This window comes from Podarcis erhardii (assembly GCF_964252035.2).
Source record: "Podarcis erhardii genome assembly, chromosome: 14".
Taxonomy (NCBI): domain Eukaryota; kingdom Metazoa; phylum Chordata; class Lepidosauria; order Squamata; family Lacertidae; genus Podarcis; species Podarcis erhardii.
The window spans coordinates 1,047,669-1,064,634 of record NC_138503.1 but is presented as its reverse complement, the minus strand read 5'-3'; the positions used below and the strand labels follow the sequence as shown (position 1 = coordinate 1,064,634).

Genomic DNA, 16,966 nt, shown 5'->3' with positions numbered 1-16,966 from the left:
TACAAGAAGGTTCCATATGCAGGCAGACATTGCATTTGTGGTCAACCTCAGGTGGAACACATCACTCAACATCTGTTAGCCTGACCCAAGAGATTGCTTTCTGAAACCTATGTTCACACAAGCAAGCGGGTACACCCTGGCAGAAATGGTCCATTTTCTTTTGAGTGACAATAGTAGCTTCATAACAGAGAATGGCCCTCTAAGCACTGACTGGAAAAAACAACAACAGGAAAAAGGAGTTAGGTAAAATCACTATATATTGTGGTGGTGGTTCAGAGGTTTTATTTATTTGAGTTTGTTGGTGTCTCTGGCAACCTCTGTCTTACATTCTGGATGTTGGCTCATATTATGGATATATCATGATCTATATTTTTGGGTGTGTTAGGGGACGGGCAGTATCTCTGACATTGTGCTCATTCTTGGGGTAGTTTGTCCACCTTTGGCTCCTACCCTGCACTTAGCTCACTTGTGGCTCCTAAAGCTGTCAGCAGCCACACCCTGGGAAACAGCGTTGACTGGCTGGCTAATCCAGGTCAGGGGAGCTGATGGGGCTTCCTTTGTGTGTGAAGACAGGCTCCAGGGGATTGATGGAAGGAGACCATTGGTGGACCCAATGGTCAAGCAGGCAGTTTCTGCCCGTGCTGTAGAGGGAAGAGAGGGGCAGAAGGAAAACTTTGATCCTAAACCTCTGCTGCCTTGCAGCTATACTCATTCATGAGAAACGCTTTGGGAGTAAACCCAAGGAAAAATCTGCACCTGCTGCTTGGCAGGAGATCTTCAGCAAAAGAAAAGCCTAAGGAGTAAACCCTGTGAAATCTGGAGTGGAGTCCCTAAGAAGGTTGGATGGTGCCTTGTACGCTTCCTTCCAGCAACTCCTGCAGCCAAGCGGGTGCCCAACATCTTGCTCTGCTTTCCTTTGGACAGTGAGGCTGGCGGGAGGGTCTGGTGGCCTGGGGAGGTCACTCTGGTGCTGCACACGCTGCAAAAACAACAGCAAAAACAATGCAGGAGGCAGCACTTACGAGGTTGTTTTATTAGTACTGGTGTTGTGTATTTGTCATGGCCTTTGGCTAGAACAATAAACTGATAATGTAGGTTTGGCAATCCACCCCTATAGCCTTCTATAGGAAGAGCCCTGCTGGATCAGAGCCGGCCAAGGAGCAGGACCTGAGCGAAAGGGCAGCTCCACAGTCGCCATTCACAGCACCTGATTTTCAGAAGTATACACTGCCTTTACTTTTATTTTATTTATACACCCCCCTTCATCACAAGATCTCAGGGCGCTTCACAGAATAAAATACAAAGTTAAAACACAAGTGAATAGTTAAAACGAAAACAACAAAACAACAAGCCTCCCACAAACACGTTGAAAAGCCCGCTGAATATGAATCCGCTCAAGGCTTCCGACAGCCAAGGCGGCCCAGAGCCACGAGGGCCAGGAAGCCCCCTTTGCCCTCTCCTCTGCGGAAAGGCCGAAGAAGTTCGTGGCATCTCTCGGCATCCATGGTCCAAGTCCTTGGGGAGGGCAGACACCCACCTCTCCTGCCCCTCCTGGATAGTGGCTTCCCCTCGGCTCCCAGCTGCAAAGGCAGCCACGATTGGCGGGGGGGGGGCGGTGCTGGAGAAGAGCAAGCGACTCTCCTTTCGGGGAACCCCCAGGCGGCAGCTCCCGCGCGCAGGTTGGCTGCCCGAATGGCGAGGGGCAAGGGATGATGGATGGGGTGGGTGCTTCTGGGAACGGAGGAGGAAGGCTGCGGGTGGGTAGATGGGTGATGGATGGGGGGGTGAGGGGAGAGAAGAGGCAGATGGATGGGTGGACGGGAGGCTCCCTGGGGGGGAGCGGGGGGTAGGCAGAGCGGAGAGGCGGGGAAAGCGCAGAGACACTTGGCCACCTCGCAAGGTGCCTGCACAGAAGAGGGAGAGAGAGAGGGAGGCAGAGAGAGAGGGAGACACTCAGACAGACAGACAGACGGACAGAGAGAGAGAGAGAAGCGCCCGACGCTGCCTGCCTGCCTGCCTCGCTCGCCTGCCCTTCCCCTCCTTCGTCGTCGGGTCTCCGGGGCAGCTTCTTCCCCAGCGATGCCCAACTTCTCCGGCACTTGGAAGATGAAGAACAGCGAGAATTTCGACGAGCTCCTCAAAGTCTTGGGTGAGCAAGCAAGGGCAGCCTTGGCCGCTGCGCCCGGCGCTCCGGCAGCGTTTGGAGGGGCCGGGGGGCCGGGAGAGGCTTGGCCGGGGGACTCCAGGGGGCGGAGGGGCTCACCCATTCCCCCCACCCCCAAAACACCGCCCCCAGGTCACCGGGCAGGCGGACCCTCGTGCACACGTTTACACGGGAGTCAGCGGCGCATTGGAGAGCGGGACGCGACTGGAGCGCGCGCCAGATTGCGGCCGAATCCTCCCGTTTCCTCGGGAGTCCCTCGTGGCCGCCGGGTTCCGGGTTTCCCCGCGTCCGGGAGCGCGGCATCGGATCCGGACTATCTCGCTCCCCGGTCGGGGAGAGTAGCTGCCACGCCCCGTGGGGCTTTACTCCCAGGTAGAAGGTGAACGCGGTGGGTTGAGGCGAGTTCACTCAGAAGGATCGCCGCTGGGCTCACCGGGGCTTACTCTCAAGTAAATGAGCGCGGGGAGGGGCTCAGGGGGGAAATCAGCGCGGGGGGGATTCTCTCTCCCACTCTCTCTTTGGGGATCGTTTTAGAAAGGGGGGGGGGGGCAAGCTGAGCCTGTGTTCCTGCAACGTTTATATGAACACGTTGAGACTTACTCCTGCGAATGGGCGGATCTGACAATTTTTGTTTCTCTCGGTTTTTCCACTCTTAACTTCACATTTCCACATTTTTTTTAAAAAAAATCATCTTGAAAATTCATCCTTTTTTTACTGTGACTTTCTCCTAGTATACTCATGACTGTATGCTATTCTTGCAAAGAAATTTCCCTTAATACAGTGCCTTTTTGTATATTAGATACCTGAATACATGCCTTTTTTACACACTCTGGGACACTGGGATCCACCTCTTTAGGTTCAAATCCCCAGTCCAGAGAACCACAGTGCAGATTCCCAAGGATTGCTTGTGTTGTGGTTCTTGTATTGTTTCGGGAATTAAGGCGGTTGGCCTTAACAGGTGGACTGAATTACATGTCTGCCCCATCCCCACTTTCCCCAACCCCCATGTCCACAGCCTCTGCTCGCAAGCCATTGGGGAAGGGCCCTAGTTAAGCCTTAAAGTACCTGCCTGGCAGGCAGAAGTTTGCAGGCTCAGTCCCCAGCATCACCAGAGGGGGGGGGGGAGAGACTTCCTGCCTGGAACCCCAGAGAGCTGCTGCCAGTCAATGCATGCAGTACTGAGCAAGATGAACCAGGGGTCTGACAGGGTCGGAAGCAGCGGTGCTTCTGGATACCAGCTGCTGGAAACCACAGGGGAGGAGAGAGCGCTCTTGTGGGTTTCCCCCAGAGAGGCATCCGGCTGGCCTTTGTGTAGGGTTGGAAGGAACAGCCAAGGGCCATCTAGTCCAACCCCCTTCAATGCAGGAATCATAACTAAAGAATTCCTAGCAGATGCCCCCAACCCCTGTTTGAAAACCTCCAAGGAAGGAGAGCCCCCCACTTTCCCAGGGAGTCCATTCCATTGTCAAACAGCTTTTATTGTCAGAAAGTTCTTTCTGATGTTCAGTTGGGATCTCCTTCCTTGTCATTTGAATCCATTGGTTTGGGTCCTCCCCTCCAGAGCAGGAGAAAACAAGCTTGCTCTTCTTCTGTGTGACAGGACTTCAGATATTTGAGGCTGGCTATCTTTTTTTTTTTTTTTTTTTTTGAATAATATTTATTGAATTTTCCAGTAAAACATACCAATACAAAACAATTACAATAAAGACAAACACAAACAAAAAACAACAAGTATAATTCCAAAAATTATTTTCTCAACCTAATTTCCCCGACTTCCTCATACCTCACCGTTTTGTATTCTAATTTCATTATCCCGTCAGCAACTCCATTCCCTTATTTCCCAATTTTTTTTAACAAATTCCATTCCTTTTCATACTCTAATATCTCTGAAAACCCCCATATTTTTAAATCCACATCAATCTAACATTCCTTAATCTTATAGTATTTATTAAGATAGTCCTTAAATTTCTTCCAATCTTCTTCCACTGTCTCTTTCTCCTGGTCTCGGATTCTGCCCGTCATCTCTGCAAGTCCCATATAATCTGTCATCTTCATCTGCCATTCTTCCAGGGTTGGTAAGTCTGATGTCTTCCAATACTTTGCAATGAGAATCCTTGCTGCTGTTGTAGCATATAAAAAAAAAGTTCTATCCTTCTTTAACACCACATGACTAACCATGCCCAGGAGGAAGGCCTCTGGTTTCTTCAGGAAAGTGTATTTAAACATCTTCTTCATTTCGTTATATATCATTTCCCAGAAAGCCTTAATCCTTGGGCATGTCCACCAGAGGTGAAAGAATGAACCTTCATTCTCTTTGCATTTCCAACATTTGTTATCTGACAAGTGGTTAATTTTTGCAAGCTTGACTGGGGTCATGTACCACCTATATATCATTTTCATAATATTTTCTCTCAAGGCATTACACGCCGTGAATTTCATGCCGGTGGTCCACAACCTTTCCCAGTCAGCGAACATAATATTGTGACCAATATCTTGTGCCCACATGATCATAGCTGATTTAACAGTTTCATCCTGCGTATTCCATTTCAGCAGCAAGTTATACATTTTTGATAAGTTCTTAGTATTGGATTCTAACAATTCTGTTTCCAATTTAGATTTCTCCACCTGGAAACCAATTTTCTTATCCATCTTGTAAACCTCCATTATTTGATAATAGTGAAGCCAATCTCTAACTTTGTCCTTTAGTTTCTCAAAACTCTTCAATTTAAAGTTACTACCCTCCTGTTCTAAAATTTCCCAATATTTCGGCCATGTGGACTCCATATTAAGTCTTTTCACAGCTTTCGCCTCCATTGATGAAAGCCACCTTGGAGTTTTGTTCTCCAGTAGGTCTTTATATCTAATCCACACATTGTACAATGCTTTCCTGACAATATGACTTTTAAAGCCTTTATGAATCTTCACTTTGTCATACCACAAATATGCATGCCACCCAAAAGAGTTGTTAAAACCTTCCAAATCTAAAATGTCTGTGTTTTTAAGAAGCAGCCAATCCTTCAACCAGCAGAAAGCTGCTGATTCATAATAAAGTTTCAAATCTGGCAGGGCAAATCCCCCCCTTTCCTTTGCGTCAGTTAAAATCTTAAATTTTATTCTGGGCTTTTTGCCCTGCCAGATAAATTTAGAAATGTCTCGCTGCCATCCCTTGAAACACTCCATCTTGTCAACAATTTGCAATGTTTGAAACAAAAATAACATTCTAGGCAATACATTCATCTTAATTGCTGCTATTCGGCCAGACAAAGAAAGTTTCAAGTTAGCCCAAATTTCTAAATCTTTTTTCACTTGGTTCCAACATTTCTCATAGTTGTCTTTAAACAAGTTCACATTTTTAGCTGTCATATTAATCCAGCAGATTCAAACGTTTTCTGTCTCATTTGTTTGATTTTCCATTCTATTTCTTGATTCATCAGTTCCATATATTGAATTTGATATAGTTTAATTTCTCGCAAGATCTCCTGAGACTTTGGTTTTGATCTCAATTTCTTTTCTCCTTCTTTGATCTTTTCTAGAATCTTGTCCTTTTTCTCATTTTGGCTTTTCTTCTTTATTGCATTTTGTTGTATCAAGAGACCTCTCATAACCGCTTTGCTTGCGTCCCAGATTATTCTTTTTTCCACATTTGTCCTCATATTAATTTCAAAGTAGTCTCTTAGTGTTTTTTGGGCCTTTTTGCAAAATTCTTTATCTCTAAATAAAGAGTCATTCATTCTCCATCTAAATGTGCCAGCTGTTGTTTGATTCATTTCCATCTTCACGGCATTGTGGTCGGAGCAAGTCTTTGGGCAGATTTCTACTTTTTTTTATCTAGTAACCCATATTTGGTCAATTCTAGTCCAGGTCATTTTAGCTTCAGAGAAAAAGGTTCCTTCTCTTTCAAGGGGATTTTTTAATCTCCAGATGTCAACTAAGTCCATATTGTCAGTCATTTCAAAGAATGTTTTTGGTAACCTTCTGTCTTTAGAAATTACTTGTCTTTGCACTTTGTCCATGTTTGTAGATACAACTCCATTCATATCTCCCATCAAAATTATATTTGAGTCCATGTAATCCAACAAAGTCTCATGTAGCTTTTTAAAGAATTCAGATTTGCCTTCATTTGGTGCGTAAATTCCTAAAATCAGAAATTTCTGACCTTGTAACTGAATTTCGATTGCCAGGTATCTTCCTTGTTCATCTTTAAATATTTGTTTCGGCATCAATCTGTCCTTTGCATATATAACCACTCCTCTTTTTTTCACTCTGTCTGATGAGATAAATTCATGTCCTAGTTTTTTATTGATAAGTAGTTTTCTGTGTACTCTTGTCACATGTGTCTCTTGCAAGCAAATCAAGTCCAATTGTTGTTTCTGTAAAATATGAAATACGTTCTTCCTCTTCCGAGGAATGTTCAGGCCATTACAGTTCCAACTCAGTAGTCGCAAAGCCATGATGAGATTATTTACTTACTCCTCCTACTGCTCCCAATTGTTGCTCTTCATCTGTTGGTGGCTGTAGTCCAAACGATAAATTTGCCACGTCCAGTAGTCCTTTTCCTGATGCTGCTGGCTCTTCTCCAAGTTCTGCTTCCTTCACTAGGTCTTCTCCGTAGTCTCTCAAGAATTTATCTTTATCACTCGGTGTCTTTATTCTGACTTTCTTTCTTGATGCCGGCTATCTTGTCACTTCTCAGTCTCCTCTGAGCTAAACACACCCAACTCCCTCGACCATTGTCAAGACCCTTGATCATCTGGGTTGCCCTTCTGGCCCAGCAGGCTCTTTGTGGTCATCTTATGTCCTTTCGGCAGTTAACTTTGTGTTCAGCATCATGGTTCCTCCTCCTTGGTTTTTGCCCAGGGGTCAACGCCATGCTCAGGAAAGTAGCCGTAGCTGCTGCCTCGAAACCACATGTGGAGATCCGCCAGGAGGGGGACCAGTTCTACATTAAGACCTCCACCACCGTCCGCACCACCGAGATCAACTTCAAAGTTGGCGAGAGCTTCGAGGAAGAAACCGTGGACGGGAGGAAGTGTCGGGTAATAAATAACCGCTGTGTGTTACTGCCTTATTCATTTAAGGATTTTGTACTCTGTTTCCCCACTCTATCAATATATTTCACTATAAAAGTATTCCTATACCACCATCTCATAAAACTTCAGGGCAGTGTGCAACAATCAAAAACACTATTAAAAACACAAATGATTATTCAATGGTTGATTTAGCAGCAGCCTAGGACTCCTAGGGATGCAGGTGGCGCTGTGGGTAAAACCTCAGCGCCTAGGACTTGCCGATCGCATGGTCGGCGGTTCGAATCCCCGCGGTGGGGTGTGCTCCCGTCGTTCGGTCCCAGCGCCTCCCAACCTAGCAGTTTGAAAGCACCTCCGGGTGCAAGTAGATAAATAGGGACCGCTTACCAGCGGGAAGGTAAACGGCGTTCCGTGTGCTGCGCTGGCTCGCCAGATGCAGCTTGTCACGCTGGCCACGTGACCTGGAAGTGTCTGCGGACAGCGCTGGCTCCCGGCCTCTAGAGTGAGATGAGCACACAACCCTAGAGTCTGGCAAGACTGGCCCGTATGGGCAGGGGTACCTTTACCTTTACCTTTAGGACTCAAAGCGGCTTGCAGGTAAGAAAAAAAACATGCAAAGCGCACCATTTAAAACAGGTTAAAGCTTCAGAGAATAGACATGCTGAAACAATAGTCACAGGGCAAAACCCACCTGAAATCGAGCCATTTCCACCTGACCAGAGCTGGCCCACCCCTGAGGTGGGTGTGAAGCTCCTCTGTCAGGCAGCAGAGGCACCAGATGAGCCCAACCCCTGGGGTGTTGCTGCTCATCTCCCCTCCCCTGGGGCAGAGAAGGCAAGCGGCAGTGCCTTGCAGAACAGCCTGGCAAGTGTGGGTGTATTCTGGTGACAACAAAAGTGGGGGTGAGGGGGGGCACATTCCCTTTTCGCCTCAGGTGGACAAACAGGATGGGCCGGCCCTCCTCTGAACATCTGGAACTCAGCAGGGACAATGCCTTCCTGATTTGTAACAGGAGGCAGTTCCACAGAGTTGGGCCCACTGCCCAGAAGGCAGGATACTCTGCTATTCATTTATTCGTTATCACATTCTTATCCCACCTTACCTCCAAGGACCTCAAGGTGGTATACGTGGTTGTTGCCACTCCCCATTTTACCCTCACAACAACCCTGTGATGTAGGTTAGGCTGAGCTCCCAGCAGGACACTCAAACAACAATCCCACCTTAGAATTGTAGTGTTGGGAGGTACCCCAAGATCTATGATTTTATGACTCAAATGTCATGTATTAATGTATAAACAGAGATGCAATTCTGAGCTGGCTTTCAGAGGTGGAAAACAAGCTCTGGCTCTTTCCATCAGGGCTTACTCTGAGTTGTGGGGTGCTGACGTGATTTTCTGGGCCTAATGCATTAATCGTGTTCCCAGCAGACTAGTAGAGACTGTTCACTGCCTCTTTGCTAACCTACCTCACAGGGTTATTGTGGGGGTCAAATGAAGAGGGGGAGAACCAGGCACACCACCTGGGAGGAAAGATGACATATATGCAAAGCTGAGTGGCGTCTTGTCATCTGGGCAGTCCAGGACCTCCAGACACCCTGCCCAGGCTTGCACCCCACCTTCAGTGCTGCTAAGGCAGCAATTTGACTTCACCCTCGGAGATGCCCTCCTTTGCCTCTTGAGACAGACCGATGCCAAGAAGTCCAACACTATGCTGCCCAAATCAATCAACATCATCTTGGGGGGAGGACAAGATGACCCTTGAGGTCCCTTCCAACCCTAAACCAGGGGTTCCTAGCTCTTGCCATCAGCCACATAAGATGGGTCCTAGAGAGTTGGGACAGATTTCTGAGAGATCATCCTGATTCCAGGGGCAATTAAGGACCATAAAGGCATTGCTGATTGGGATCTCTCCAGTCCAGAGCATTTCTTATTCTAGAAAAGTATTACATCCTCAGGCTGCTACATTTTGCTGTGCCGGGATGTGTTTTATCTGTTTGTCACTCAGGGGTGCCAACTTGAATAAAATATTGTGGGGACCAGGTAAGGTCCACCCCACATAATGGATGGCATGACACAGCACTTGAATGGCAATGAACGTCAGCTTCGAGGGGGCCAGCCCCCTCAAATATTTTGTTGGGGGAGGCAAGTCCCCACAGCCCCACTTTCTCTTTTGTGTTGCCGGGGGGGGGGGGAGAACATCCTGTTATCTTTTATAGCCTTGAATTGATGAGCCTGGATCACACCACCCTGCATTTTGTTCTACTTTCCTCAGCAGCAAAGTGTCCCATGAATATTAGGACAAAGGCATTCCTACCCCCAGCCCCCCCCCCGCCTCACCCCTCCCATTGTTGTCTCTTGTTTGTTAATCAGAAATTCCTTTCCTTCTGGTGTTAGCCTTTCATGGAGTCAAGTTGAGAGGTACAAAATAGTGACAATAATAGCCGTTAGGGAAAGTGGATGGCTCCTCATGGATCCTGACATACAAGAGGCCATTTGCTACCATTTCTCTGCTTCGGCTGTTTACACAAAGAAATTTTGCCTGGTTTGGGGGACTGTTTATCCAGCCCTCTGCACCCACCACTTTGAATTGCTGGCTGTCTAGTGGTTTGAGTGGCGTCAGGTGACTGGTGGGCTTTAGGGCAGGGAAAGACAATCTCCAGGCTGCTGCACTTGGGGGCTTCCTAGCTGACCCCAAGCCTCTTCTTCTGGGCTCTGCCCCTCCTCAATTTCCACCTTGGTTGGGGTGTATAAGTGTGTGAATAGTTTTGGAAGGCTGATTAGGACCCTACCCTGGCAAGCAGGTGGGTAGAGGGGTCCAATCCAGTTTGGCCCCATGCACCTACCAATTGCACTACCAAAGGAAAAAATAGTTAAATGGATCAGGAGTGCCCTCTGTGACCAATCTGCTGCACTGCTTGGGAAGGGAAGTTCTGGCAAGTGAAGCCTTTTCCTTGCTCTTTTCACTCTCACCTGCATGCATAGCGCAGGTGAACCGTAGCAAGGAGGAAGAACAGCTCTAGGATATGGGCAGTGGGTCCCTTGCTCTGGTGTGGGCCTGGCCAGGTGACCTTCACACCTGCAAACATATCAGACCAAACCCAAGCCCACCCCAAATCTGTTTCATTCAGCTGGTAGTGGTGCCTCTGTCACTCTCTGACTGAGCAGATGGAAGCCCGCAGAACTGTTTTGGCATCACAAATGAGCAACTATGAAATGGATGACATCCAGTTTCCGTGAGGGAAGGTAGCATTGAGACTTTGATGGGGGCAAGATGAAGATTGAGAAGACAATGCTGTTTAATCTGGATTCTTTAGGCTTGACATGAAATAATCCCTCCCCCCCCCCCGGATGTGCGGATTGTGTGTGTGTGGGGGGGTACTCTTTGCTTGCAGAGTTTAGCCACTTGGGAGACTGAAAACAAGATCTATTGCAAACAAACTCTTCTGGAGGGAGAAGGCCCCAAAACATACTGGACGAGAGAACTGGCCGGAGAGGAGCTGATTTTGGTAAGAAATTTTAATTTTACAGGGTTGGGTCTCGATGGTAAGGGTGGGCTTTCCTGGTACATAGAGAAGCCCCCTTTCCCCTGTTGTATTCATGCACTGATGGGAAATGTGTGACCCTCCAGATGCTGGGGGACCCCAATTCCCATCAGCCCCAGCCAGCATGACTAATGGTCAGGGGTAATGGAAGTTGGAGTCCAACAAAATTGAAAGGGCATCATAATGTCTTGGAGCAATACTGCATTTTTGGGGGGGGGCAATTAACATGAAAGTCTTTTGCTAAGGGACCCACCAAACCCAGGGTCAGCCCAGTAGGGAGTGGCGGGAGTCCCGCTCCCCTCACCTACAGAATACCCTTTGTTGTTAAAAAACCAGACCCAGAACCCTCTGCATTGGAAGTGGCTCCATCATGTCTCTCAAGATCTTCAGTCCTAACCTCCACTTTATTTATTTACTTAAAATATTTACAAGCCTCACTTTCATAAAAAATATAACAAGGCAGAGTACAGCATTCAGACACAATACAACAGCCATAAAAACATCAGAAATACAGCAAGGGGGGGGGGGAGGTTGGTTAAAAAGTTAGATTGCAAATAAATAAATAAATAAATAAATAAATAAATAAATAAATAAATAAAATTGTCTGCACAGTTGTTGATAAAAGATTCCAAAATGAAAAGCAGGGCTGACTCCTGCTGGACAACTTCTGGCAGGGAGTTTTACAGGACAGACAAAGTTTGGTCTTTGGTAAAAGCCAAAGGGACCTCAGCCTACACACACACACACACACACACACACACACACACACCCCGCCACAAGTGCTGCATCAGAAAAATGCTGTGGTTGAGGAGGAGCAAAAGGACTCAGGCGAACCTCCAAGGTCCTTGGAAGCTCTGCTCTTGCAACTTCTGTGTCAGCCATAGAAATCTAAAACCTTTGGGAGAGGGAGTTTTTGCGGATTTTTATTTGTTTATTTCATAAAAGTTATATGCCACTTGACTGAAAAGAAAAACACCCTTAAAACAATCTACTCTAAAAACAAGAGCAATTTACAACGATAAAACATACAAAAAGTTTTAATATGAAAACATTAAAATTCACACCAGCATTTCTAAGCACCTAAACAAGCATCAGCAGGCAAGTGCCAAAAAGAATACAGAGAAGGTGCCTGCCTAAAATCAATAGGCAGGGAGTTCCAATGTGTAGGCGCTGCCACAATAAAAGATTCGCAGGAACAGGTATTATGTAGCACCTGCAGGAATGCTAATGCCATTGACTGAAGCAGCTGAGTGGGCAAATGTGGGGGCAAGGCCACCTTGTAGGTAAACTGGTCTCAAGTGGCACAGATTTTGGAACATTCTCCCCCCCCCACACCCTCCAATCTCTACTATGACCCATTTTCACAGGAAAGAAACTACCACAGGTTGCCAGGTATTTGAATACTGAATGTTTCCTTAGATAAATTACCAATAAGTTCTCCTTCCCCACCCACTACACACACAGACTTTACTTTCCTGATGAAAGCAGCCTGAAGCCAAATTTTGCAGAGTTAGTTCATTTTTAAAAAAAATAGTTTTATTAATTTCCAATATATAACAACCACAAAAAAGAGGCGGGGGGGGGGGGAATACAAAAACAAAATCCCAACTCTCCCCACTTCTCCCTTCAGAATGGATCGATTTAGTTAAATTTTGCCAAAGTCCAATCTGTGATTTGGGTAGTTGCTATTCTTCAGGGTTATCAGTAAGGTGTTTTATAAAAGAATGCCAATTGTCTACATAATTTGTATTATTCAGTGCATGTAATTTCTTTGTTAATTTTAACAATACAGCAATAATGAGAGATACAGAGATGGTTCAATCCTTTCCAATTCTGTGCCTCTAGTAGGCGTGCCGCTATTAAAAGAAAAATAATTAGTTCTTCATAACAAAGTTAAGATTGCCCTTTTAAAAATAGTTAACAATCCCAAACTTGAAGTACATTCCACATGTTACAGCTTATTTCTGTAAATCCCCTCTGCCAGGAGGGCTTTCTGTGTTCACACATCCACCACATGTGAAGTGTTGTACCTATACTATTGCAGCCTCTCCAGCACAATGGTGGGGTAGTTTTATTAATATAACTACACCGTAATGGTGTAGTAATTTAAATGTATCCAAGTTGAAACTGATTTAGCCCACAAATTATACCAATCCACCTCTGCAATCTCTATCCCTGGATCAGATTCCCTTTGTTGTTTCACGGAGTTGCATCCTCCAATTGCTAACTCATTAATTATTTGATAGAGTATACATACATACATACATATATAAAATAAAAAAAATCAAAGGATGTTAAAGGTCTTGTGGTATGCGCTTTAATTTTGGTTTGATATGAAATACTTTATTCATTGACTATAAAGCCGTTCCCATTTTTCTCGTTGTTTATTAGCTGAAGCATTTTCAAATAAATAAATTAGTCAATAAAGGTCTTTCTCTCTCCATTTCTGAATACAGTAACAGTCTTTTCCTGTTGTATCAAAATTGGGTGCAGTACAAAAGGTATCAATGGAGAGATGTGGAGGTGCCCACATCTTCTTGCTTTCAGAGCTGACTTTGTGCATGGATTTATTAGAGAATCAAAAATGTTTTTATTATGTATTAAACACGGTAGACTCAGTACTCTATATATTTCTATCAAACTCCATTTGCTGCCATAGTTTCTCATTTGTGTTGTGTATTATTCTAATTGCATTTTGAATATGACATTTTTATAAATGAGGTAGAGCAAGCTCCCTACCCCCACCCCAGACTGCAGATAGATCACAGCTAATTGTAATCTGGGTCTTTTACCCTGGTGTACAAAGTTTACTATCATCTTTTGCCTTTTAAAAAAATTCTCAGTTGAAATACAGATGGGTATAGTCTGAAACAAAAAGAAAAATTTTGGTAGAACCATCATTTTCACTGAGGACCCTCTTCTCATCCTTTACTTTCCTGATGAAAGCAGCCTGAAGACAAATTTTGCATAGTTCACAGATCACACCAAGGGGGAAGAAAGGTATCTCCAAATCAATTATCATCCAAATCCAGAGGCTTTTGAGCAGTTTGAAAGAAAGATTCGTAAGCCCCCTCCTCTCTCTCTCCCTGAGGGGAAAAAAAACATGCCTCAGCTGATTAAAGCCAGTGAGCTGTGGGGCACGGATGAATGAGTGAACATTTTTATAAATGGCATTGCAGAATTGTGAAATTGAACGCGGCTGGTGAGAAGGTTCAACACACAGTTTAGAAGCTTTGATCTCCAGTGGCTGTGACTTTTCAGACTTTGTCTCAGCCGAGCCCAACCCTAATTCCTTGAACATTTCCACCCCCACCCACCCCCAACAATCTTAAGGATGATATAAAAAGCAGAAGTAGCCATGCTGGCAAATTGAAAAATCCATATTCAGGCAACACGTTATCCCAGATCCACATCAATGCAATACCTTTATTAGGTCACTCAAAACATTACAAAATAGGGTGTTGGCTTCGGGGTCCCTGAGAACTCTTCTTGATGTAGCAGCCATGGAGTGTGCTGGCATCTAGCCAATCTTAAGAACTTCCAATGGTCGTTTTACAGGCACCTGACTTCAGTGGGCCCTTGTCAGGGGCCGAGTCTTTCATGTGGCAGGTTCTGCCCTGTGGAACTCCTTGCCAAGTGGGAATCTTCCCTGCTTCCTTTTAAAAACTGTGCTCTTCAGAGAGGCCTTGGGGGTTTGCACTTGTTTTTAACAAGTTTGCTAATATGCTGTTGATGCTTTCACTGATATTGTTGTAGTGCTGTGTTTTCACAGCAGCATTATTTTTCTATGAAAGACAGAAAGAAATAAAGGGAGGAGGAAGGAGGTTTCAAGTTGCCCTCAAGATGACTGAGAAAAACACAGTAGTAGCTGGTCCATGCCTGAAAATTCTGGGTGGCATTCAACTAAATTTTACTCAGTCACCCTACTTAAATTAATGGACCCAACCTAGCCATCTTCATTAATTGCAATTGGTCTACTCTGAGTAAAACTTAAGTTGAATACTGCCCATTAAACCCAGGTGTTAGTCAGATCTCTCTAAGAGGTCCTAATTCTATGGGTTAGCTCAGTATTAACATGGGTGTAGCATTTAGTGACGCGGGTGGCTCTGTGGTCTAAACCACTGAGCCTCTTGGGCTTGCTGATCAGAAGATTGGCGGTTCGAATGAGTGCCGCAACCCCAGAGTCGTTCGCAACTAGACTTCACTGTCAGGGGTCCTTTACCTTTACCTAGCATTTGGTGAAAAGTGCTTGTGTTTTTCTAATGGGGAGCAGACAATGATGATGCGATCATTCCTTGTCCTTTCTGAGCAGACCCCCCTTTTCCTCATTGCTCTTGCCTATCCTTGTGCCCCAGTCCCTCTGGGCCCAATCCATGTCACTACTCAAAGCAAGAGAGCAACACCCTGCCACTTCCTGGCAACAGAGGGAGTTTTGCACCCTTTCTGCTGTCTGATTTGCTTGGAAGTGTCTCTTTTTCTGTTCCCCTCCAGACTTTTGGTGCGGATGATGTCGTATGCACAAGAATTTACGTAAGAGAGTGAAAAGTACCAGCCACCATCGAGCGGGTGGGGGATGAAGAGATGGATTAACAAGCAGATGTTGTGTGAGAGAAATCCTGTGCAGTAAACATCCCTGTGTGTGGCCTACAGAGCAGCCTCGTACGTGACCATACATGTCATCTTGAATCCCAGTCGACCAGCCCATGCCTTGGGCTTTTCACTCTGATTACAAACCCTAGTCCCATTAGAATTGTGTCTCTCTGTGTGCTCCTCATCTCCTTTCCATTCTTTTACTTTGTGTTTTGTAGTTTACAAATTTGTATGATTTGAGCAGTAATTAAATTTATTGAACATAATGCCCAATGCTTTGAAAGGGTTCCCCTCCTTTCTTTTCCCTCAGCACAAGGAGCACAGCATTCCAGCTAGCCAACGGGATGCCGTGGCAATTGTGGATGAGGGTGGCCCAAAGGCTCAGGCCTCTCCTTGAGCTGGAGACCCCTCAAACCTGCAGGGTTTCTGAGCAAGAAAATGAACTGATCAGTCCTAGGAAGCTCTTAGACTGAGTCAGGCCAATGGTTTCCCTAGGATCAGCATTGCCTACTCTGACTGGCAGCTGCTCGCCAGAGTTTCAGGCTGGGCTTTTCCCCAGCCCTACCTGGAGATGCTGGGGATTGAACATGGGGCCTTCTGCATGCCAAGCACATGCTCTGCCACTGAGCCAAGGTCTGTCTCTTGTCCGAAGGCTTTCAGTTCCCTCCAGCAATGAAAACTTCCAGAGTGAACTCTGCAGGGCTTTATCAATAGAGAGGCTGGTGGCACCTTAGAGCAAAGGGTGCCAATGTGGAAACCTCCAGATGCTGCTGGACTCTTCTTCTTTGGCGATTACTCGTAGCTGAGTAAGATTGCCTTCCATAAACACGGTTTTAACAATGAGTCCGTGACTGTGGAGGCCAATTCTGGATCCACACATCCTTCCAGTGGGGACTACAACTCCCATCAACCCCAGCCAGCAGGGCCAGGGCTCAGGGATGATGGGAGCTGTAGTGCAGCAACATCTGGATGGCCACAGGCTTCCCATCCCTAGGTTTACCTTGGGCTCCTCCAAACTCTTTGGCTCTGCAACACTTCAGGCATGCTCTACCCCAAACGAGAGTCCAGAGTAGCTTATCATAGCCCAGCTGGGTCAGATTGAATGTCCCTCTGGTCAAGCATCCTTGACCCAAAGAGTGTCCAATCAGATTCCTCCTGGAAACCCACAAGCAAGGAAGGCAACATCTCTCATCACTGACTTGAGCCTCCTACGTCCAGGGAGCTATCACAGCCAACATCATTGACAGACCTACCATGAAGCGGCCTACTTCCCCATTTCAGAGGCATCTCTGACAGCAGCCATCCCCCCATCTAATGCCAAGCTAATTGTGCCTTGGATGGAAACAGGGTTGGGAACCTGCAGCCCACCAACGCTCACCTTGGGCCTGCAACTGGGGCAGATGGGAGTTGGGAATCCAGCCACGCCTGCTTCCCATCACCGAGGAAGTTTTTCTTTGCACAGTCCACAATTAACTTAAGGAATCTGTTGTCAAAAGGCAGTGCTGGAAACCTCTGGTCCCTACAGACAAGATAATATTTTTCATCCCTGTTGCCTAGAAGATTACAGCTCAGCATTTAGAGTTTGAGGGCATTTAAGGACAAAGCACACTGCTCATGCAGTCACTGTACTTGCCAGGGAGCAGCA

The 16,966-nt window shown here is 46.1% G+C and overlaps 1 protein-coding gene across 1 annotated transcript; it reads left to right on the top strand.

Annotated features, from left to right (window-relative positions):
* The first annotated feature begins 1,831 nt into the window (after positions 1-1,831).
* CRABP1 (cellular retinoic acid binding protein 1) lies at positions 1,832-15,587 on the top strand. The gene is made up of 4 exons (XM_081839402.1): positions 1,832-2,149; positions 7,022-7,200; positions 10,582-10,695; positions 15,223-15,587. Exons 1-4 carry the CDS (start codon positions 2,080-2,082, stop codon positions 15,271-15,273), a joined length of 414 nt encoding a protein of 137 aa, XP_081695528.1. The 5' UTR covers positions 1,832-2,079; the 3' UTR covers positions 15,274-15,587.
* Positions 15,588-16,966: the final 1,379 nt, after the last annotated feature.

Bases quoted from the DNA above. Each gene is read 5' to 3' on its own strand.
- CRABP1 (XM_081839402.1), top strand. From the start codon at position 2,080: ATGCCCAACTTCTCCGGCACTTGGAAGATGAAGAACAGCGAGAATTTC. The intron at 2,150-7,021 runs GTGAGCAAGCAA...GTTTTTGCCCAG, and splicing joins CGAGCTCCTCAAAGTCTTGG to GGGTCAACGCCATGCTCAGG. The intron at 7,201-10,581 runs GTAATAAATAAC...CTTTGCTTGCAG, and splicing joins TGGACGGGAGGAAGTGTCGG to AGTTTAGCCACTTGGGAGAC.